Below are 23,712 nucleotides of genomic sequence, written 5' to 3'. Positions count from 1 at the left end.
TCCCAGAGACATGAAAGCAAACAGCACATTCTGACCCCAGCACTGCCCTGCTGCTGACTCCCCTCTAATTGTGAACACATTCGGGTAAAGGCAAAGGGGGGGACACAAAGGAGCTGGTGGTGGGATGGGAGCAGCGCTGCTCAGCGGGGCTGAGCACTGGGGCTGCTGGTGAAGATGTGGCCATAGGGGATGTTGGTGGAGGAAGGATGGGTGCAGGGGTTGTGGCCGTGGCACATCATGGGCTGTGCAGGGCATGGCATGGCCAGGGCTTTGGGTCTGATGTTCCTGGTGGGAACAAGAGCCACTGGGATCATTGCATTGCAGGGTTGGGGCTGGAAAACTTCATGTCAGGAGCGCTGACACATCCTGATGGAGAGGGGAGGATGCTCTAAAGGGTTTGTCCTCTTGGCCTCACTGCATTTAAAAACGGTGCTTTATTTTCATAGATCTTGGTCATCTTTGTAGGCTGAGGAAGAGAAAAGCAAGCCCAGGCTGTGCAAGTGCTCCTGCTCCTCTCCAGGATGGGCTGGCAAAGCCACTGGCTTTGAGGTGGGAAGCAGGAGCTGAGCATCACTGCCAGCCTGGCCCTATTCCACCTTCATCCCTGTCCCCATCCCATCACGGGGTGCCCTCAGCTGTCCTTGTCCCGTGCTGGTCCCCATCCTGCAGCACAGACCTCTTGGCAGCGATGGGCCCATCCCTGTGGATGAAACAGTCACAGCAGCACAACCTCCTGCACCCCAACTGCTGCACAGAAGAGCTCTGCATTTGGACCTCATAATGCAGGAAAACGTCAGGATTTTGACATTTCAGTCTTGGACAGGAATCTGATGCATTCCATAAATGCTTTAATTTATCCCTTTGTCACAACATTCAATAAAGGGCTTTCCTTCAGCTGCCCTGCTTTGATTAAGAACTGCAGCAGATTCTAACCTGAAGGAATCATCTTCTATTGCATTGGTGGAAATGAAATGTTTGATTGCACAGAGAACTTTGTGATGTGGGAACTGCTCCAGTGGAGAACTTCGAGCAAGCTTCATCCAGGATCTGCGAGAACCCAATCCAAGCAAAACCGGCTGGAAACGTGGAATTCTGAGGGTACAATTAAATGCCTGCCCACATTGCAGCCGGGTGGGACAGTGGTGCCCAGGCTCTGCATCCTGCAGTCCGGCTCTGAGGGATGGATCCTTTCCTTCCCCTTTCCTTTCCATGGCAGGGTGAAGGGTTCAGATTTCCCTAGGAGAGAAGGCAAAGGATGGAAAACAAGAAGGAAAACCAAAGTCCTGTGGGTATTCTGGAACAGGAGCACTTCTCCTTAGGGATGGCAGAGCAGGCGGCTGGCAGCTAGTGCTCTTCTGAGCTAATCCTGGGCTCTGCAGGTGCCTGTGCTGGATGAGGAGCGCAGTTTTGAGGTCAGAAAGCAGAGTTTTCAGCAATTAGAGCAGGACGCCAAGATAAACCCCTGCTTCCCAGCAGGTCCATTCCCATCATCCCAGTGAGACGGACCCCAGCAAAGGGCTTTCCTGGTGGGAACAGCCTGGCAAATGCTCTGCTTGGGTGAAATTCCCTCTGCTACTGAGGTTATTATCTCCGAACAGGAACCAACAATATCCTTTCATTTAGGCTCTAATGTGAACAACGTGTGCTGGCCAGGGGAGGAAGGGAGGCACTGCTGCTCCAGAGCCTTGGGAAGATCCAGGCAGGAGCCAAACCAGAGGGAAACAGAACCCTGCAGTGATGCAGATGCCGGGACATGGGATCCAGCAATGCAGAGGGTGACACTGGGAAGGGCCGTGGTGCACGGCATAGGGACACACAGGGCACCAGGCACCCGGGTCCCATCCTGTATCAGACGAGAATGCTCCTTCAGGCCACCCTGGAGTTAAGAGCCCCATCCATGGGGGTGCTTTGCCCACTGGGGAAAATCAGCTCTGCTCAACCGGCCTGTTGAGCCTCGTAATTACAACTCCACAGGGCTGGAGGGTGCAGTAAAACACTTCTAAGCTCGTTCCATCACAGAGCTCACAGGAGGCACCGCACAGGTCCTGGTGTGTAATTGATGACAATAAAACCACTTTCATGTCTGTTTCTCAAGCGCAGACAAGACAAACACAGCAGGGAAGGGAGCACCCAGAGCCGGCACACGCATCCCCTGCAGCTCCTGGCACTGCTGCTGCAGCACCCAGTGCTTGGTGGCAGTGACCCAGGGGCTGCAGCCAGTTCTCTCCATGCGGTTTGCAATGGGCCCAGTGTGGTTTGCAATTGCTCCCCAATAGGGAGCTCTGCTGGCATGTCACTGATGGCAGCAGCATCCTCATCTCCATCCTCATCATCACTCCAACCGCCATCCCCATCTCCACCTCCAACACCACCCCAATCCCCATCCCTGTGCCTGGTGGGATGCAGCATCCCATTCCCACTGGCCACACCAGTGCTATTCCCTCCTGAGCAAACCCCACAGGGGCTCGCAGGGATTTCTCATGTGTTTACTCTCACAGTGTAGCCATTATGAATATTCACACCCGTGTGGGGAGAGCAGGCGGTTCCCGATGGGGATATCAGTTGGAACATCATCTAATTGATTACATGGAAATGGCTCCTGGTGGAAAGGGAAGCCCTCGCCTTGCTCTTGGTGAATTAATTTAGCTTTTGCCATTCTTTGCTGTGCTCAATTAATCTTGTTAAAGTGATAGAATTTGAGCTCGCACTTCACACACAGGGGTACTGAGGACCTGCCTCATAATGATGGGTGGTTAATTAATGAGGGGGTTCCTTTATGTGGGATTGGGGTCCTACCCTGTGCTGCCCACAGCCACGATGTGCAGGACCAGGAGGTGCTGTCCCCACCAGGGATGCCTGGGCCACCGGGATGCAGGATGCTGAGGCAGGGATGTGCTGTGGGTCTGGTCCCCAGCTCTACACAGAGACAAAGAGCATCAGCTCCTGGCAGCTGGCGAGGAGGGACATAATCCCACAAAAGTCCTGCTCCAGGAGGATCAGCGGGAGAGGTGAGGGGCACGATTGCGAGCCCCCACCATGCCTGCCCCACTATTGACTGCCTAAACAGTTCTTTGGTGATTACAATGTAAATATAGCTTTTCATGGAGTAAAGGCCTTTTATGGGATCCACACACACTTAACCACTTAACCCCGGCGACAAAAAGAGCAGTGAATTAGCTGTTTAGAGGCTGCTCGTGCAGAAAAGCCGGCTCCTGAATAGGATTTGGGGATCTCTGTGTATCAATTGCTATGCTTCAGGGGCCCTCAATGGGGCTTTTGGAGTTCGAGCATGTGCCAAAGGGCTCGTGTGGGTATGGATGGAGTGTCAGGAAAAAAAGGCAAGGAAAAAAGCAGCTGCTTCTCCTTAATAAAACAATGATTTATTCATTGAGACTTGGGGAAGGGGCGGGGGGGACATGGGCAAGTGCCAAAGTGATGCTCACCCTGCTCCGGGCCTGGGAGAGGCACAGGGGCTGAGCCTGCCTGGGGAGAAGGGGAGCCCAGGTGGCAAAACCAGGTGGTAAACCCAGATCCCAGTGCAGCCCCAGCCGGGCTCTGCAGCAGGAGTGATCCTGGCCACAGCTGGGATCTCACTGAAGCCAAAGGGCTGACAGGGAGCACAGCAAGTCAGGCTACAGCCCTGCCTTTAGGCCTGCTGCAGATGGAGAGATGGAAGAGGAAGGGGGAAGCAGGGTAGGAGTAGGAATGATGTACCACGATGGGGTTTGACATCACCAGTTTCAACTGAAACGAGACACCAGCAGCATCACTCACACCCTTTTAACAGGAGCCATGGACAAATCCCACTGGCTCCAAAATTCTACAGGGTTGGGGGCTTTGGGGCTGACTGATGAGTATCAAATCCAGCTCCCCCAGCCCTGCTTTTGCTCCCTGCAGATGTCTGGGGGGGTCTTCGCCAGCTGCCTTGACCCCATCTAATCTTTTCCTTCCTCTTCCCTTTCCAGTGAAAGGGGATGCAGTCAGTCAGTGGCAGCAACACCTCAGGAGCTGTTATAGCTTAAATGCTGCAAGTGGCTTTTGGGGTGCTGGGTGAGCATGAGGACATGTGTGAAGGGTGCACATCTTACCACGCAAAGGAAACACACCTCTCAGGTACTGATCCCTCATCATCACATGCACGAGCATCATCAACTATTGAAAATCAATAGGCCAGTGGAAGGGAAGCAGCACAGAGCGTGTTGCATGAAAACAGCCTTGAGGAGCAGAAAAATATTAGCTAAAAATGAAATTAATCTCTTGCAAAGCTGCGAGATTTGCTTCTCCCCCTTCCCCTTGCTGCAATCTTTTATGTCATTTTCTTTAATTACAGCTGGTTTAGATCTCTGCTGCCTGGAGAAGCATAGCTGGAGTTAGCCATAAATTGGGCTTCTGGATGCTACAAGAGAAAATACTAATCCCTAAGGACTGAACATCTGTCCACACGGAGTATATGCAATGTTATAATTAATATTAATGACTAATAGTTACTAGAGAATGGAACTTTCACTTTACAGGTCACATAAACCCAATCCTGCTGCAAGCCTCGGAGCCAGTTTCCATGGCAGGAGCTGCTGGGCAGGCTGGGGAGGGGAGCCCACTCCAGGCTCAGCTCTCAGTGATAAAGCAGGAGTTGGGGTGTTCTACTCATGCAGGATCCCTCACCACTGTCCAGCAGGTCCCAAGCTCCATGGCAGGGGGTTGGAACTAAGTGATCTCAAGGTCTTTTCCAATCCAAACACTTCCACAGGCTCTGCCCTGGCAGGGTAACTGAGCAGGAGCAATGGCCAGAGGGGCCCAGGCATCCTCTGCTCCAGCTCTGCCATCACATGAGGCAATGTCTTTGCATCCTTAGTCCTGCAGGACAGGTTGTTTTTCCTCTCTGCTGTTACCTTTTCCTTTGTATGGCAGAAAGCACTCACCTCTTGGTTTTTTACTGAATTCTTGTGCCATATTTCTGCACTTCTTGAATTACCTACTCCATTTCAGGCAGACTAAAACCATTCCTGCCTGGTTCTGCTGCTGTTTTCTATATTTCCTTCTTTCATAACAGAGGACCAAAGGAAAAGAAACAGATACTGAAACCATCAACCAGCTCCATTCCAAATCCAAGTGCATGCTAAAGATGTTTTCATGAGCCCCAAAAAGACCCTATTCATCACTCCTGGAGGAAAGATGCACCAACTTACCAGCAGGATGAAAGCCAGAGAGGATAAATAATTGTGACACGGCTGCTCTAGAAGACACCCTCCCTGCCCCACACTTGGAGGATGCCTGAGGGTCTTTTTGTCCTTTAACCCACACACTTGGGTCTGGGACGAGTGATTAAAGGTCCAGGACAGATGAGGTGCAGAAGCTCGTGTGATAAGTGCACACAAAACATACATACAGCACACTCCTTTTCATGTGTCCACTCCGAGATAATTTTTCACATGTTAGAAATACAGATGATTTTAGCCTGGGTCCATCTGGTTTCCCAAATAACCTGTCTCTTTGATAAATAACATAAATTAAATTAGACAAGACAAACAAATAGTTTTTTTTCTCTCCCCCTTTCAGTCTCTTAGCAAAAAGGGAAAAAAACCAAACCAACATAAGGGGAAGAAAACATAATTCAGTGACTGCCTTGAGCCCCTGAGGAGCCATGCGGTGGTGAAAGCTATGATTATAAACGTGTCTGCAATGTTAACCTTTAACACAGACCAAAGGCTGTCCCTTCCTCTGATTAATAAGTTTTCCTTTAATTTCTTCACTATCATTTAGGTTCCTAAGAGCTCATTCTGTCTGCACACTCAGCAAGTAATAGTGCATAATTAGTTTAGCAGCACTCCTCTCATCAAGGCAGTGAGTCTAGGACCAGAGCTCAGATCCAAAAGTCTTTATTCTTCTCATCCCTTATGCAGGAAAGGGAAACTGAGGCACTGAGACATGTGATTATTACAGCTGCCTAACCCAGACAAAAACCTGGTGGCCTACAAAGATGGAGCCACTTTTGCATCTCCTGCAAAGCCAAAAACAAACAGCACCAGTCCCAACTCTCAGCTGTAAGTGCAATTAGAAGGGAAAAGCACAAATGAAGTGGCAAGGAGCTCTTCCTTCAGCCCAGGACAGCCCCACAGAGGCCACTTCTATGCAGGCTGAAATGCACCACTGCCCCAAGGCTGCCCCTTACCCACATGTCACCCCTTTCTGCCTCGACCCTCAGGCAGTCCCTCCTACCAGCCCCAGACCACTCTTGGCACTTCCAGCAGCAACAGGGGGGATTTTTCTCCCCATTAGCACAGCAGCATCATCACAGTGCCAGGAGGGGCGAGCAGAATCAATACCTGAAAATGAGAAGCCAAAGCTGAGTTAATGTGCCAGACAGGAGGTGGGGCAGGGGCAGCCCTGGAAGAGCTGGCCAGAGTGATGAGATGGATGGGAACAGGTCAGCAGCAAGGGCCAGGACAAAACCCACAGTGCTCATCCCTGGTGGGAAGATGGAGTCTGGCACAATAAGCATCAGTAGCACCAATCCCTCCTGCTGCTGCAATTCCTGGTCCTACAGACCCTGCCCCTGGCTTCCTACCACTGGAACACAACATGGAATATACACCCATGCAAGTAATTTCTGGTGTGTAATGTAGTGCTTACCAGCATTTCACAAACCCCAAACTACCATAAGGTTGTTGTGGAAGAGACATCTACTCTGAGCAGTAGCCAAAAATCTTCCCATTCTATTTCTATTTATAAGCTCTTCAAGCCCAACACTGGTTTTCTGCTCTTGGTTCTGAAGCAAAACAAAACACATTTTGAAAGGAAAATGCTAAAGGGAAAGCAAAACAGATACCATCCCTGTGCTAGCATATGCTGAGGAGAGGGCAGCAAGACCACTAGGACAAAGCCAACCTTCTAAAGGTGCTCATCACATACTATTTTATACCTCAAAATGCAGCAATTACAAGTTCATATAAATTTAATCCTTTGCAATGCCATAGAGTATGGAAAACTCTTGTAAGTATTTCCCCTTCAGTCGAGTATAGCTTAAGCTTTACTCACTCTTCCTCCCCCTCCTTTTGCTAGGGGAAGAGCATTCTCTTGCTGCTCTCTAGTGGCAGGTACTACTAACAAAATTAAGAGATACTGAATTGCAGCTTCGAATGTTACTGCCCAATAAATCTGTGCTAAATTAGTACAACTTACAAATCAATGCAAACACCATGACAGAGAAACAACTGGATAGTCAGATACCTTCTACCAGTTATGGTGTTCTTCAAGAAACATCTGATAAACGACCCTTCCTCCCCCATTCTCTTCCCTAAGCTTTCCCCCCTCAAATGCAGGTTACACTAATTATTAGAACTGCGAGAAGGAAGTGAAAGAAGCACACAGCAAGCCAATGATAAAGGAAGTTCTATCTAGGAATTAACAAAACCAAAACTACTGAAGCAGTTAAACATTCTTAAGGTCAATAATCTTATGTAAACTTAAGTGGCTTACATAATAGGAAGGACTTGAGAATTTACCCTTCAATAAACATGGCAGGGATGTGTTTTTGTTGTATTCCAGTACTAGTGCAGCTGTTCCTAGAGAAGGGCTTAGTTGTGGCTACAAAAGAAAAGCAGCAATGAAGAAAAAAAGCCCCCCAAAGCCTAGAAGAGACAAAAAATCCGGGGGGAAAAAAACCCCATACATACAACCCAGTGAAATCCTATAAATTAATTCCAACTGCCTCAATCAAAATTAAAACCAGGTTTTATTGTAAAGTTGCACTCCAATTTGTACCATAATTCTTTATAAACATAATATACAGCAAGATATTTTACATGTGGCACACCAGGTGTATGATGGTACAAAATATACAGTTCAGGATACTTATCCATCAGTCACCACCTCAGTGTGTGACATAAAGTCCTAAAGGTGTTTTACAGAGAGGACTATTAGTATTAATCTGGTCCCTACTTTAACACATTCAACAAGAAAGGTCAGAAATGCTTTATATTCTGTCTCAGGTTTCTTTCTTCTTTAGAACACCTGTAGATGGGTCCTTGTCTAATTTGCTCATTCAAGAGAGGGCCATTCACTAACTGTTCAGAAATGGATGATTTCTCTTGGATGAGTGCAGCAGGAATGGATGATTTAAGAGCCTTCAGTTGGGCAAAATAAACCAAGCAGCTCCCCCCACCAATAAAATACCCCCCCCAACATAACTCCTTTTCCTCTCCCACATTATTCACATTCGTCCCTCTCCCCACACACACACATGTGTGTGAATATAAACAGGAATAAAAACTTGGAAAGAATTCATTATTAAACTGCCTCATAAATGAGTGGGACCTTTTTTAAAAGTATACATTTAAAATATAAATTAGTGCTTCTTAAAACATCAAGCTAATAAATGCTTAGCATTAGAGAAAATAAGACACTGGAGGAAGCCATAGGCAGCTTCATACTGTGAGTGTAAACATGTTCTGCCAGTTAACACTGCTTTTTCTTACCCCAAACTGCAGAAATACCTCCCTCATCTGTGCTTTAAGCAAAGAGCAGCATTTCTGCATCATACCTGTCATTTGGTATTCTCAGATGGAACTGATACCACTGAAATGTGCGAGATTGTGAGGACAGTATAAAGTAGTGTAAAAGTTTCCTTAATGCTTGGGAAAGGCCAAGTTAGCATTTCCCTCCAAGCCAAGCACGGATTTTGTGCTCTCATTTGCCACAGAGAATGGATTAAAAAGGGAATAAACAAGACCATTCCCTGGAAACAACTGGAACTGGTGAAGTAAGTGACAGCTCAAGAGCATACAGCAACTTGTTTACCTTCCTGATGGCTGCTCGCAGATCTGCAAAGCAAACCACAGCTGGCAAAGAGACCAGACACAACCTCTGGCCCTCGGCAGGAATACTCAGCTCTCCAAGTACTGGAATATGCTTCGGCTTTGACTTGTTTCCTCTGTGCTGTCCACCCTAGACCGCTTGGCCAGAGGTGTTATTACTGCAGAAGGACCTCTTTTCTTCACCTGCAATAAGATAGATTGGAATGTATAAAATCCTCAAAGTTTAAACTCTGAATTATGAGAGAATCATCTGGTGTAAAAGCACACCCTGGGAAATAAGAATATTTAAACAGCAATGCTCTCAACTGCTTGGCAAGTGCTTTGTGCCTGTACATTCAGGTGATCTACACAACTGGCAGCACACTCCACACTGATCTTTACCTGAAGTCTGGATTTCTCCTTTGCCTCTTCACTCTTGTCTGGGGAAAGCGTATGAAAGACAAAATTCCTTGAATTTCGAGGTGCATTTGGATTAAGATCCGACATTGCTGCTAGTTTCTGAAGGACAGCTTTAGGTCTGTTCAAGAGAGACCCGCTTTTTATCTGAAGAACAGAGAAATGCTGTGTTAAACCACTCACATGAGCAAAAGTTACTAGTAGGCTACTCTTAATAGAAAAACTGCTCCCTATATGCAAACCAGAAATGACCAGAACCTAGGGGCAGCTGACTGCTGTGTTCCACAGATGTGGTTTGGAAATACCATTTTGCAGAACCATCACCAACCTGGACATCAGTGCCTGGTCTGAATGCTTCAAAGGGGTTCCTGGGTAACAGTGTTGTGTCTTGTGCCACTACTGCTGGGCTTGCTAAGAGAGACAGAGAGGAAAACGTCAGGTTCTGAACTTCATTTGAAAGGCTGTAGTTTTATATGAAGCTGAAAAATCGACAACAAACAAATGTATGTGGGAATTTACATCAAATTATGCTATGAGCCATACAACAGGTGACTGGCAATTAGTTCTATCAGTCAGAGGGAAAATTTGGTCTGGAAACAGCTTTTCTCTGGAGTCATGTTTTTGCCACAACCAAGGAAAACTTAAATTTGCTTCCACTACATTACACAGTGTTTCCTTAAGTCACAGGTATTTGGAGAAACTGCTAGGCTCTATGTTACTAACAGTCCACTTCTCTGCAACTTAAAGACAAGCAAAGGAAGACTAAAAGACTAAACAGAGATGTATTTCAATTCTACAACATTTGCTTCGAGAATAAGCATAATATTTTACGCTGTAAATACATACAATTATCACCCACCTTGCAGCTGCATATTTTCAATACTCTTATAACTTCAGCATTTCTAGTTCTAAAAGATTTGGAAAACTAGACATGAGTTTCCTGATCCCTGGAGACCACAACTGCTGACTGAAGGTTGAGCTTTTTCTCATGTTTGATTGTCACTTCAATAAAAAGTAAGCTTACCTTTCTTCTGTAGGGATTTAGCAGTTACTTTTTTTGCTAGCTTCATGAATTGGCTGTCTTCACCTATTTCTTCCTCTTCCTCCTGCTCTTTATTTTTTTCCTTCTGTAGCAGAGAGAAAACACTTTGTAAAGTTGTAAAAGTTCATCTTAAGAACAAACATTTCATTTGATATTGTAAGTAGACTAAATCTTCTCATTATATATACTCATTTTTATTTACTTTGTACTGTAAAAATGTATTGCAATTTCTTAAATACTTTATCATCTCAGTCTATTCACAAACAGCAAACCTGTAGCATCACATTCAGCTGATGGATCTGATCTAATACCAAAACTTCCAAAACCTGAAGCAGCAGACAGCAGGTTTAGTCCAGCTTTGAAGCTGACTTGTTTCAGAGCATATTTGTTTGGCCTCTCCCTTCTGAATTAGTTTCTCTTTGTCTAATACTTGTAGAAAAGTAGAATTCACAATGAACTCAAAGATACATTCAGAAACAGTATTGTTTCTAGAGTTTAAACTTGAGGAGCTAGCAGTTTCACATCTAGTTATGGTATAAACACTAAGCAAGATGCCTTTCTTGAAGGTAACTAATACCTGCTCACGAAGCCACTGCTCTCGTTCAAATCGCTCTTTCCTCCATTTCACTTCTGTGTCATCAAATTGCTCATTTTCATCATCATTATCTGAGTCTCTCTGGAACAAGTCATCCTGTGAAGCATAATCTGGACAAAGGAAAATCAAACCCATTTTAAAAGAGGCATAAAATATGTAAAAACACAAAAAAAGGAAAACCAAAACCAGACATCCTCCCCCCTCAGTTCATTTCTGAAAGACCTTACCTACTTCTGGAGGAATACTGAGAGCTATTTCATCTACACACACACTCTTCCCAATCTCTAACCCCCGTCTCTTAACTATGGATTAGAAAGGCACCTATGTTTTTCCATCTGAATCTTCTCATCCTGCCAGGGCCATCGCTATGCAGGTCACCATCAATGAGGTATCTCTCCTGGTACAGGCGTAACTGGCGCTTGTCATCATCTAGCACTGCCTTCCTGTCAACACCAGAGAAAAGGAGAAGGTTAATCCAGATGATAATCCAAGGGCTATACATGACTCCACTCAAAAACATGTGCTAATACTGTCACTGACATGTGTAATTTCTGTACTTGGCTTTCTAATTCCTCTTCATTAGGGAGTTCCTCATCAATAACCTCTTCTTCATATTCATTGAGGTCTTCACCATCATATTCATCCTCACTTCCTACATCACTCCCCGACAGCTCTGCTTCATCTTCCATGAATTCCTGCAGTCTTCTATAAAAACATTAAGAGTTCAGTTCAGTAGACCAATAGTCATCACACAAACCTTCTGAAAGCAAGATTTATCTTCTGACATAAACCAAACATATCCTAAACGAGAAATTACTTTAGTTCTTGAATGTCTAACATGCACAGACTGCCAACATGCAGCACTCCAAGTTATCATCACCACATTCCTTGCCAGTTGCCTACCAACTGGGATGGTAATAACTGCCAACTAGATGTTTTACTTACTAGAACAAATAAATATCTTAAGATATGAGTAATGACAGCAATATTCTTGCATAAAAATGATGCACTGCTTTCACTGCTGTCTTGATTTCTAACCATAATGAAAATTAGAATGGAAATCCTCTATAACACACCAGCAACAGAGTTAAACTCATTTAATGCAACAGCACCAAAGCAAAAAAAGGAGCCACAGACAACACAATCATTAGCTACTAATGCTGAGGATGGAGTAATTACAGACTAAATTCCTAGTTCTATTAATATTCTATTCTGTCTGGCAATTAAGATACCAAAAGATGTATTTACAGTTTTTTCTTCAAGCTGTTTCGATGTCTCAGCAATTGCTCTTCTTCATCACTCGTTTCTGCTGCTTCACCATCACTGTCTCCACTTTTTTCATCCTGTCAAGGAGAGTTTTCAGGAATGAATAGATTTCTAAAAGTGGACTGCTTTGTAAGGCCAGCTTCTTTTGCTCTTCAATCAATAACACAGACTAAACCAGCAGAGATTTTTGAGAGGATTTGCTATGCTACAATGCTTTATCCAGCATACCATAATATTAAGAAGACTTTTAAAATAATCCAAACATTGTTCTTAAAATACCCTCAGTTGCTTGATATGGAAGTATCAATACCTTGTATTGAAGGTTATAATTAAAAAACTAAGGAGACAAATGGAATTCTCTTAGGCAGAATGCTGCAGCAGCTTGCCTTGCTCCAGCAGTTCATACCTCTTCACTTTCAAACGCATCATCATCTGTTAAAAGCTGAAAGCCACCGAGTTCTTCTTGCTCTTCTTCATCCTCCTCTTCCCTAAGGGAAAAGTAAATGAAAGAAATACACATTTTCATTTCACCTCCAATGATGGCTTTGCAATCATTCAAGGCAAAGTTTCAACCACAACAACAGCTGCTATCAGGCAATTACCTGCGAGTGCTCAAAGAGCTACAGTCTCTCAACAGCATTTAGCTTTAAGTGCCCCAAATCCCCACTAGAACTGATGTTTTAAGACACCTCAGGTCTTCAATTGCAGAAACCATGGGACAAGTACTAATTTCTGAGTTTGTCCCCCTCTAAAATTCCTCTTCCATCCTTCTAGAATTCCCATTTGTTAAGCCTCCTTATTCTTTTGTTAGGCAGCCATACACCTTTCTAGTTTATCAGTGGAAAAGAAAGCAAGTACCCAAACTTAGATTTGGGTTATGGTTCCAGCAGCTTGGCAACAGCCCAGAACAGAATCCAGAAGTCCTACTTTCTAACAATGTTTTCTCAGTTTCAGGAAAGTTATTCAACACTTTTTACTCTTGTGAAAGACAAAGCAGACCTTCCCTTCATGGTAGCTGTGGGAAATGGTACATACTGCCAATTTAGAGAGTGATTATTGAGCAATTTGCACTATTCCTCCCCTTCACCCCCAAAACAGACCATATTTTTGCTTACAGCACTTTGAAGTTGAAAATGAAAACACGTTAAGAGTGAAATGAGACAAGTACCCCTACAAGCTTTTGTAGATTTTAGGAAGAACAATGCTGACCTGTCTGTGGGAAAGGAGCCTGAACAAAGTGCTAGAGCTTCTGCCATTGGATCTTCTATGTCACTGTCTTTTTCTGCCTTGGAAGATACTGACGATGCCCATGTTGGGGAACCTGCTACAGAAAGTAGTAAGATAGCAACTTATCAGACAGATATACTTCTAACTCTTCCAGTGTCAGAGAGCACCCTATAAATAACAGCGTGGTCCCACAAAGAGGAGTAATAGTTAATGCTCTCAGAAGTCCCACATGTGGCCTTAGTCCCTTATCATAAAGCTTAGAAATCAAGTAATCAGCAAAGCTGAAAGCAGAACTCAAGACTTACTCTGAGACACAAATTTTCCTGAACAAAGATTGAGCAATTCTTCCATGTTCTGCTTTTTGTTGCTGCTGGTATTTGGCACGTGTTCAGCTTGACTGCTAAACTTTCCAGAACACAGATCCAGTAATTCATCCATATTGGCATCCATTGCATTCTCATCCATACTAGCCAGAGGCAGCTGATGCTTGGAAGACTGGTATTTATTCCTATGTTGTCCAACATTTAAGAACCTGAAAGAAAGGCTGTAGTTAGAAAAATCCTGCTGGTCTGTATGTCTTATTTCTACATTATACATTAAAGCGCACAAAACGCTATGCTTTTTACCTATTACTTACCCATCTGCATCAAGCAGCTGGCTTTGAGTGTCATCTTCCAAACAAAACTGGAACTGTGACTCCCCAGCCCCTGGAAATAAACTCTTTGGCTCAGGAGAGGCATTATACAGATCCTGGGAATCTTCTATGGGAAGAGAAGGCTCAGATGTCTTTCCTGAGCTCTAGTCAAAGGAATACACAAATATACAAGTCATTTGTCTTGCAAGCCTAGAATTCAAAACCAAAAATGGGAAAAAACATTTAAACTATTTTAAAGGATTAACACCAGGCAGGAATCAGGTATGTCCAAGACTGCTCTGATAAATCATAGGAGTTCACTGTTGGGTAGTCCATGTAAATACGCTTAAAAAACTATTTGCAATGTACACACTTTAGATATAAAAAACAGATTATGACATCTTTCCTTTGATGTTTTAGAACACAAGTTTCTATGTCATTTTTATCCTTTCCAATGCAGAAATACTTTAAAGTGCAGGAACAGTTTGCTTTTCTGAAACCTTACTCACAAGAGTATTTGGCTAGATAGTGCCTTCTGGTATAATGTTCTTTGATAGATCAGACAGGCACAATAAAATACATTTATTCACTACCCACTGAGTAAATATATGACAGGAACAGGCCTCAGAAGCTTACCTTGGAAGCAGAGCTGATAAAGCTTGTTTTGAAAAAACCTGGGGAAGGTGACCTGAAACCTCCTGCTGCAGATAAGAAGTTCCCTCCACGTGATGCCTGTTTGTTACAGGGCTGGTATGATGGAATCATGGAGCCAATCAACTCAAAGCTACTGTTATGGCTACTCTCTTTTGCTAGTGTTGGCAAGGAAAAGGAATCATCATCCTCTGGAAAAGAAGTATTAATACAGTGCTTAACTTTTGTGATCCAATAAAACCTCAAGATACTATTTTGCCACACTGACACCTTGCCAAAAGTTCACTTTTCTACTCATGTTGAACTTTTCCTTCCAAGGATGCGTATCACACTTTTTACTGAATTTCATCCTATTCATTCCTGACTGTTTCTATGTTTTCCAGTACTATTCAGAACTTTATTCCTCACTAGTTTTTTCAAGCCCTCCCATTTTTTGCCAGTCTAAACTTTTATAATCATCCTATATAACCATACAGGTGATGAAATAACAAAGACATCAGACACCATCTCAAGGAGAAGCTTTTGTGTGTGCCATGTGAAAAAGTGTTAGTTACCAAAATAGTTCTACTTTACCTAATTTCGTAGGTCCTTTGTCTGCAGCTTCTTCCATTTCAAGTTTCTCATCAGGAAGAGAATACCTACAATTCATTAAATAGATTTTTCACTATACACAAGATGAACATGACTGTATGTCAAACCTAATTGCAAAAAACAAGGTAGCACACAAATACATCTAGTAGGGGTCAATTATTCCACTGAACAAGTTACAGCCATTTAGTTTCTTAAAGCAAATATATGTGAATGCACATATAACTACTGGAACAAACCAGAAAATACCTATAAAAAGTACTTTAAGAATATCTGTGTATTTTCACTGTAAATTTTAAATTGCTCGGCACCATTTTTAAAGCCTGGTTTATTTACCCCATTTTTGAGGAGCTGTCCTTAAAAAGCATCAATGTAGACTCTGTTGAAGGTGGTTTGAAAACAGAATCACAGTGCACAGATTTCTCCAGCTTTTCACCATCGATTGATTCTTTGTCAGTTTCTTTATCACAGTCTTCAACATGTTTCTCTTCTGTATCTTCATTATCCTCCTCTGCTTCACCAAGCAGAAATTCCACATTCTAAAAAACATCCCCAAATACAGCAGAGGTTTTTTGATCTGTCAGTTTCCTGCATTCTTTTCAAGAAAGCATTTTAACACACAGAGGATGAAGCTGAGGGACATCCACAGCTCTTACATGGACCTATTCCACTCAGACAACTGACACAGAGGTACTTGAAACAGCCAAGCTATTCTGATCCTTTTTCAGAAGGAAAGGCCAAGGTAAACACTACGCCAGACTGGGCAGGTGAACTCAGATTATCCCCTTCTAGCAATGAGCCAAGAATATATAAGAAGAGAAAGAATCTTTTATACACTTATATTTGGTTTCAGCACTGTTTAAGCAAATAAATATGAAAAGAAAATATGAATAAATTCAGTTTTAGGCAATCCAAATCCTGAAACATGTCCACAACAGCAATTTTTCAGCTTCTAGGAAAAATTCTTGGCAATTTTCCCTGTTACTAACTTAAAAAAAGTCTCATTTCATTGGAGGGAGGCAGCAGAATCAAGAAGCTGTACATTCTGTAAAAATGTTGCCTACAAACCTCATGATTGCCTTCTTCCTCTTCAGACTCATCTGTCATCTCTTCCTCCTCCTCCTCCTCTTCTTCCTCCAACATCTCCTCATTATCCAGTTTATACAATGCCTGCCGCTTCTGGCGCTCCTCACTCCTGCGGAGTTTCATGGCTTCCTGGAGTTTAGCCTTCAGTGCTTGGAGCTTTTCACCTGGACAGAAGTGAAGAAATGAACCCATAAGATGTACAACAGTATAGCCTTGACCTCCCTGCCTTCCGGCATCCAAATCAAGTGTAACTACATGCATAAAAAGGGAAAAGTTACTTGGGTATAAATGTTTTTATGAATTGATCTGGCAGCTGCAAGAGCTGGAGCAGCTTCAATGAGCTCAATTTAGAGACAACACATCCTCATGAATTATCAAGATTCCTCATTATCCCTAAATTCCACTAGCACAGCACTCTGAGAATAGAATCCTACTCTTCACTGTCTCTTTTGGGAACAAGAGCATCCAATTGCCATGGGCAGATGTGCTACAGCACAGGAAATAAGAGCAGCTAAAAATAGCACATGTTCATAAACCCAGCCAAAGAATCTATTTATTTCAATTGATACTATGCAAGAGTCACATGCAAATTCTGTTTGCAAACACACACAATTCTATTAGAAGCTGCACTATAGACATAAGTATGAGAGATCTAATAAATGTTAATAGTTCAGAAGTCTGAGCACTGATTGAGTCAGTTAATTACGAGGTCTACTCAAGATTCCTTTTTAAAACAGGGCTATCCATTAGAGGGAACACCCTAATTTCACAGATGAATATCCCTTCACTTGTATTTCATAGGGCAGCACTGGAAAAAGGACAAATAAGTGTAAGACAGTTTGCCAGTTCAATCATCATCACTTCTCTCTCACCAACCTGGCTTGGTGTGGACTGTTTCATCCAAGCTCTCTGCAGCTAACACTACTGGGACCACATCTGCCTTGAGTTCCTCCTTTCCTTCAGATGTAGTCTCCTTACGGATGATGTTCACGTTTATGGTCCGTTCAACTTTGGATTTTGATGTCTGAAGAGTGTGCTTCAAGAAACGTGCTTTCAAGGCTTCCAGTTCTTTAAATACATATTAATTACACTTTAGAATGCAAATTTTGTTCATTTTATAGCATTTAAAAGCACTGAGTATTAACATGTCAAGGTAGGCCTCAAGATCCCCCCCCAAGGTAGTTGGTTAAAAACTTCAATTCTTTATTAATATTTGCAAACAATATTTAACTACTAAACCAATAAACCATTACAGAATATTTCTGCTGTAACTTGTATTTAACTGCTACTAGCTAATATTAAACTACCTTATCATTAACCATGGCTTATCCACAAGACCAATTCACTTCCAGTTCTAAATTTCTGTTAACCCAAGTATCTAAAACCAGACTGATGGCTGCAAAAGTCAGTGGTAAACACTCTGGAACACAGGCCAGTTTTTCTTTGCAGATAATTAATGCATGTTTCATTTTAAATCCATTTGAAAATAGGCTCCCACATGCTTTAACTGCCAATGTAATTCACGATGGAGACATGGAAATAAACTATTCCTTAAATAGTTATCACTGAGTAGTCCTTCAAGCTTTCAAGTATTAACGACTCACAACTTCCCTTTTAAGCATCAGCTGAAAGAAAAGGGATACCAACATTAAGCAAAGAATCCACACCAGTAAGTGAACGTGCCTGACTGTCCTATCACCTAAAGAGAACAGATCAGGCCTGAAAAAAAAGCCATCAGATTTCCTAGTTATAGTCAGATTAACTCTGCTTACTTGGACAGATGAGATAGAACTGCAACAAGAAAAGCGATACCTTTACTTGAATCAGATTCATCCAGGTTTATAAAGGATTCATTGCCAGAATTGATTCTTGGCTTGATGGACAGGTCTATTCCCAGTTCACGAAGTTTATCCAACTTGGACTTCCTCACTTTTTCAGGCTGTGCCACCACTCCAGGCTCCTCTTGTTGATTGCTTTTTTCACGTTGTACATCTGGTGCTGTTTCACCTCTTTGCTCAAGGGCAGCTCCATCAACTGCTAAAGGTATTTCATTCTCTTTTTGTTCATGACGATCAGTGCTTACGAAATCAGAGTGCTGTTCTGTATTATCAGTTGTTGCAGCCCCAACTGTCTGACAATCGTCACTGTCCTGCTGGGGTTTTTCAGCACAGTCTTCTGTCAAGGTCTTCGCTACATCAGCAAGAGGCTTGTTCACAGTAATACCAACATCTTTGCCAAGAACTGCTTCTGGTTCATTAGCTACTGATTGATCACTTTCTATCTGCCCATCTTTGCAATCTGTGCTGAAGTTCTTACTGTCTGCAGGCTCTTCATTTAGGGATAGCTGGTATTTCGCAGACCTAACAACAATAACAAAAACATATCATCCATGGGTGGTATTGGTTATCACAGTACAAAATTCCCCAAGAGATTTAGTGACTATAGTAGCTTAAGTATTTTAGTATGCATTACTCAAAAGAAGAAATAGTCCAAGAAAAATGTTGGGGCTCAGTCTGAACCACATTAAAGTAACTTTGCGTGAGCAAGTTACTTCATCTGGAGTTACTACTATACCCTGATTACTCTAGTAGTACAACTGTATCAAGAGAGGAGCACTGCCTTATGTTAACAGTGACATACTCCAAATTTCCAGGTGTGTAAGTCTGTACAGTACCTTTGGCATGGTTAGCCTATAGAAAGATATGAGGAAGGTTTAAGTCCTTACTTCAGTAACGCCATGGCATTTCCTTGATATACTGGTCGAGGTCTACGCTTGAAGAAGTCATGAACACTTTTGGCCTCAGGCACATGATATGGAAGAGACACTGATGATTCTATCAGAGAGAGGACGTGAAAGAACATTTAAAACATAATGCAATGCATTTATATGATATCTCTGCAATTCAAAGAAGCTTCACAAGTATTTTGCAGTAGAGACATCTACTAGGCATGAACAGCACAGTTTAAACTTGAATCCAGCAAACACTGTGATTTGGGAAGGGGTGCCAATAACAACAGGTTTGAAAACCAAATATGCAACATGTCCATGGATTCATTATCAAATTAACTATGATGTTGGTATCAGGATGGCAAGACCAGTTTTAATTTTACTGCATTCCTATCATGCGCTAGATATTGTACTACCTTTACACAAATTGACAGGTCCAAGTGTTTGCAGAACTACATTTGTTCATTAGTTACAAAGACACCTTTTAACAGACCTTTGAATAAAAATAGGGTCTTTGCCCCCTTCAACCTTAAATAACTCATGCTAGGTGAAAGAAGTTTGTAATCTTTCAAGTAAATCCTTTCAATTTCTCCCATTTTTAATAGTTTATACCCCTGTCCATAAAAAGTTTTACCTCTAATAAGCCGTTGGGTCTCACTATGCAGTTGTTTAATGGCTTCTTTACTCAACTTTGCTGCTTTCCGTTCCTTAAAGAAAGAAAAGCTTCTGAAGTCAGAAAAGAAAATATGGGACTAAGTTTATTTTTTCCTTTGAAAGAGAAATGAGTCAGAATAAAGCAGCCAGTTAAAAAAAATGAAGATTAAAACCAGCCAGTCAACTGCAACAACTATTGGGCAGTGTGCATACAAAACACATTTGAGTTGCTACAGCAATGGACAGCTTTAAAAAGAAGAATACTTCACCTTTCTTTTTGGTTCTTTTTCTACAGGTTCCTCATCTTCGTCATCAAGTACATGTTTGTAGCCTTCATCCTCAGGAAACCGTTCTTTGTTCTACAGTGCGTAAAAGGAGACTGATTCAGTTGTCTAGATACACAGGCACTACCAAAGGCAAACAAGTCAGAAGCAAGAAATAATTGTGCTGAATCATCACTGGTCAGCAAACCCAGCAAGTACTCTCATAAACCAAACCAAATCCCACACAATAGTTATGGCAGATCTCCAAAGCTCCTGCTATAGCATTATCTTTATGACTTTCCAAGACAATGTCTCAAAGGACAAAAAGCAAAGGACTATTCTCTCCTCTGTCACACCAGTAGAAGCCCACCATTGTCAAAAAGTTTTAGCACATGCTCAGGTACAAGACTAATAACCAATAATCTTGCATCACTAGCAAATGTTACCTTGTGTTTTTTCAGTTTGTTTTTCACTGCTGCCCGTATTGATTCTATTGACTCTTCATCCTCATCTTCCTCTTCTAAGCCATTATCAAAGAGCTCCTTGTCGTCAAGAAGACACCCACTGTCATTTAAAGGATACCTCTCACCACCATCTACCTGCTTGTCATAAGAATAAAATATTTACATCATTAATTTCAGAAGATCCCTTTCAGTTCTTTAACATTAATTTGATTCTCAAAAGGTCATGATGAAAGAAAATAGGAAAAAGTTCATGTTGTGTTTAATCTAGCATCTCGTGTGCCATGCAGGCCAAGTCATACTCACTACTGGAGCAGTATTCCCTGCATGTAGGGTAAGTAGGGAACTTCAATAATGACTGAAGACCAAAATGGCTCAGAGAATAAATTAACACTTGAAATATGCATTTTATAAATAGCAACAATATGCAACCTCCCAACCAGAGGTTTATTCAGAGCAGAGTTCCAATTTGAAAGTAGTCCAAAGCTTCCTCCAGAAACACAGGAACACAGAGAAAGCTGAAATACCAATCAAAGCAGTATATGCACAGCACAAATCCCCACAGAACTCCAAGAGTTTCTGCCTGACATTAAATTATCAAGTGCTGGGATTTGCACTTTGTGGATGAAACTGGTACGCTCCCTGTGGTGCACCGTGTATACCACACCTGCTGTAGTCATGTGGACACCAGCAGTACTGAAACACTGAAATATAACCAAATGCAGTAATAAATGTAACTTAGCTGAGAAAATCTCTCAGATTTTCTGCCAAAATACACACCTCTGTGCTAGGCTGCTTCTCTTTTTTCAGCTTTTTAATGGACTCAGCTCTTCTCTCCTTCTCCTTTTTTCTTCTTGATTTTCCTACAGCATTTTTTGCTGTCTCTTCTTCAAAATCCCCTTTAGGTGGTTTATGTTTTCTGTACTTTTTCCCAGATTTTAGGGGTCTTTCCTCTTCCAACTCATTCTCAGAGAAGCCAGACCTCATCCTCGATTCAAGGCCTTCAGCCTGCAGTCGGTCACCAGTGTCACTGTCATCACTATCCAACAGGCCTTGGCGAATCCGACGGGGTTTCTTGTTCCTCTGGGCTTCAATGTTTTCTTTTTCCTCCTCATCTTCCCTGTCTTTGCCTGGAGTTCCATTCTGCACAAAAGAGCCACCATCCTCTCCATCTTCACTCTCACTGTCCTGAAGCACCTTCTTGCTTTTTGTCTTTTTACGTACAAAAATCTCTTCCTCTGAATCTGATAAGATATATTTAAAGATATGATGTATGGTACAGGGAGAAAACTGACCCATGTTAATTAGCAACCAGTTCAACATAAAGTTACACATCAGTGAGCAAATCAGCCTGTACTCAAGTTTTCACAATCCCCTTCTCCCTGTAGGGCAGGATATAATAGATTCAAATTGTTTACAGGTTTTTAACCTTTAGAAAAGGGCAAAGCTGAAAACCCTTCACTGATAGTGACTTGTCTTGAAATGCTAGTAAATGCTTGCAAACACTAGTAAAGCCAGCAGTGATTACACATTAAGCAAATAATAAAGGGAATAAACAATTAGAAGACCTACATCCAATTTGCTGTTTCTGTTTTCACAGATTTACAGACTTCTAAGCAACAAAAGAGGCATTTTGGGTTCCTAGAGGTTAAGCCACAGCAACATCCTAAAAAGGTATTTGTAAACTGGAAAACACATCATTGAAGGTAACAACAACCAGGTGCAATTCACAGAAGTACTACAGACCTCTATCATCAGGAGATGCTGTCCCCTTGCCAAGGTGCCCTGGAGAGGCTGTTTCACAGCTGCCCTGTCCGCTGTCAGAGTCACTGTCCAAGGGTTTCTGCAAGTGGGAACTCAAATCTTCTAATGGAGACTACAAAGCAAAAATCAGGTTTTCCTTACTTCATGTTACATACAGAGCAATGACTCTTGGTGCTGAACTGCATTCCAAAACCTCAGCTAACCCCTTACATGCAATAATATAGACACACATTACTATTGTATTGTAATAATTGCTTGCTATTTACAGGAAATGTCAATTTATTAATACTTCAGGCCAGCTTGGACACAGGGAAAAGAGAACTCACAAACCAGCTGACCTGCTCTGGTTACTTCAAGCCACTACAACGCAAGCTTCATTCTCCCACTCCCGCATTTCACCTGACCCCATTAAAAGGGACTAGAAGACACCTGTGGAGGCTCTTTAGAACGGCTCCTCCACAGGTGCCCAAGCCCCATGTACCGGCTCCCTCTGGGGGGGAACGGCCGCTCCCAGGGTCTATGGAGAGACCCCCCCGGGGAGAACGGACACCGACACCCGTGCAGCGCCCAGCATGCACCGCGCCCGCGGGGACAGGCCGAGCACGGCCCTCCCAGCGCGGGCCGCAAGGCGGAAGGGCGAGAGGACGGGGGTGCGGGGAGCGCAGGCTGCAGGGGGAACGGGGAGCCCGGGGAAGGGTGCGGGGGAGCCCGGGGAGGGGAGCCGGTGGCCGAGGGAGCTCCGGTGCCGCACGGGGGAGAGAGGCTCCGCTGCCGCCGCTGCCTCTGCCGCTCGCCTCATCCAGAGCTCCGTGGCACCACCCGCAGCAGAGCCCCAAGGCCGCAGGCAGGCAATAAACTGCTGCAGCTGCTGCTACGACTGCCAGCACCAGCACCAACACCACCATTACCATTACCATCATCACCATCACCGGCAGCACCACCGCCGGCAGCCGGAACAAGGCGCAGGGCCAGAACTCACCTCAGCGGGCGCCGGAGCCGCCGCCATCGCTCCGCTCCCGCCACACAACTGCGGCCGGACCCGCTTCGAGTCTTCGCGCCCTGCTATAACCCCGCCCACCCCTAGAGATAACCAATGGCTGCCACACAAGCCCCACCCCTCGCCTTTTTATTGGGAGGGTTCGCCACGTAGCCCCGCCCCCTCTGCCTGGCCCAATCACTGCTCGAGTTCCAGGCCACCGCGCACCTTATAAGAGCATCCTGTGGGGGAACCCACCTCACTGTCAGAAGGGAGCGGGCTCTGCACTGTGATGGCAGCGCTCGGCTTGATGGTGGTCTCTGCGTTAGGTCTGTTCATGCCTGGCTGTGGGTCCTGGGGTCTGCTGGGTGGTAGCAGCTCTCCCGATGCGGTACTAGGCTGTGTGGGTGTCTTGTGGCTCTCCTCAGAGCTGAGGCCGTGTTCTACAGCGGGGCTCTCGTGAGGGCAGCTTGGCCCTGTTCCTAGTGCCAGTGTGAGGTAACACCAGTGTCAGGTGCTGTGTTACCTCAGGAGGCCGTGGGCCTGTTCCCGGCACCTTGCAGGTATG

At 43.7% G+C, this 23,712-nt stretch overlaps 1 protein-coding gene across 1 annotated transcript; it reads right to left on the bottom strand.

Moving 5' to 3' along the window:
• Positions 1 to 7,713: 7,713 nt before the first annotated feature.
• Positions 7,714 to 23,174, bottom strand: CLSPN (claspin). Its single transcript, XM_031043243.2, has 25 exons — positions 23,148 to 23,174; positions 22,151 to 22,280; positions 21,185 to 21,648; positions 20,390 to 20,542; positions 19,950 to 20,039; positions 19,661 to 19,733; positions 19,024 to 19,132; positions 18,111 to 18,658; positions 17,175 to 17,366; positions 16,281 to 16,462; positions 15,549 to 15,751; positions 15,198 to 15,262; positions 14,610 to 14,815; positions 13,977 to 14,137; positions 13,645 to 13,871; positions 13,322 to 13,436; positions 12,519 to 12,600; positions 12,095 to 12,189; positions 11,387 to 11,551; positions 11,168 to 11,289; positions 10,829 to 10,956; positions 10,234 to 10,336; positions 9,538 to 9,620; positions 9,195 to 9,356; positions 7,714 to 8,996 (listed from the first exon to the last, which is right to left on the bottom strand). Exons 1-25 carry the CDS (start codon positions 23,172 to 23,174, stop codon positions 8,883 to 8,885), a joined length of 3,999 nt encoding a protein of 1,332 aa, XP_030899103.2. The 3' UTR covers positions 7,714 to 8,882.
• Positions 23,175 to 23,712: the final 538 nt, after the last annotated feature.

This window comes from Melopsittacus undulatus, chromosome 14 (genome assembly GCF_012275295.1).
Source record: "Melopsittacus undulatus isolate bMelUnd1 chromosome 14, bMelUnd1.mat.Z, whole genome shotgun sequence".
NCBI lineage: Eukaryota > Metazoa > Chordata > Aves > Psittaciformes > Psittaculidae > Melopsittacus > Melopsittacus undulatus.
This window is presented reverse-complemented; position numbering and strand designations above follow the sequence as displayed.

Bases quoted from the DNA above. Each gene is read 5' to 3' on its own strand.
- CLSPN (XM_031043243.2), bottom strand. From the start codon at position 23,174: ATGGCGGCGGCTCCGGCGCCCGCTGAG. The intron at 21,649-22,150 runs GTCTGTAGTACT...ATATCTTATCAG, and splicing joins AGCATCTCCTGATGATAGAG to ATTCAGAGGAAGAGATTTTT. The intron at 19,133-19,660 runs GTAAAACTTTTT...TCTCTCTGATAG, and splicing joins GACCCAACGGCTTATTAGAG to AATCATCAGTGTCTCTTCCA.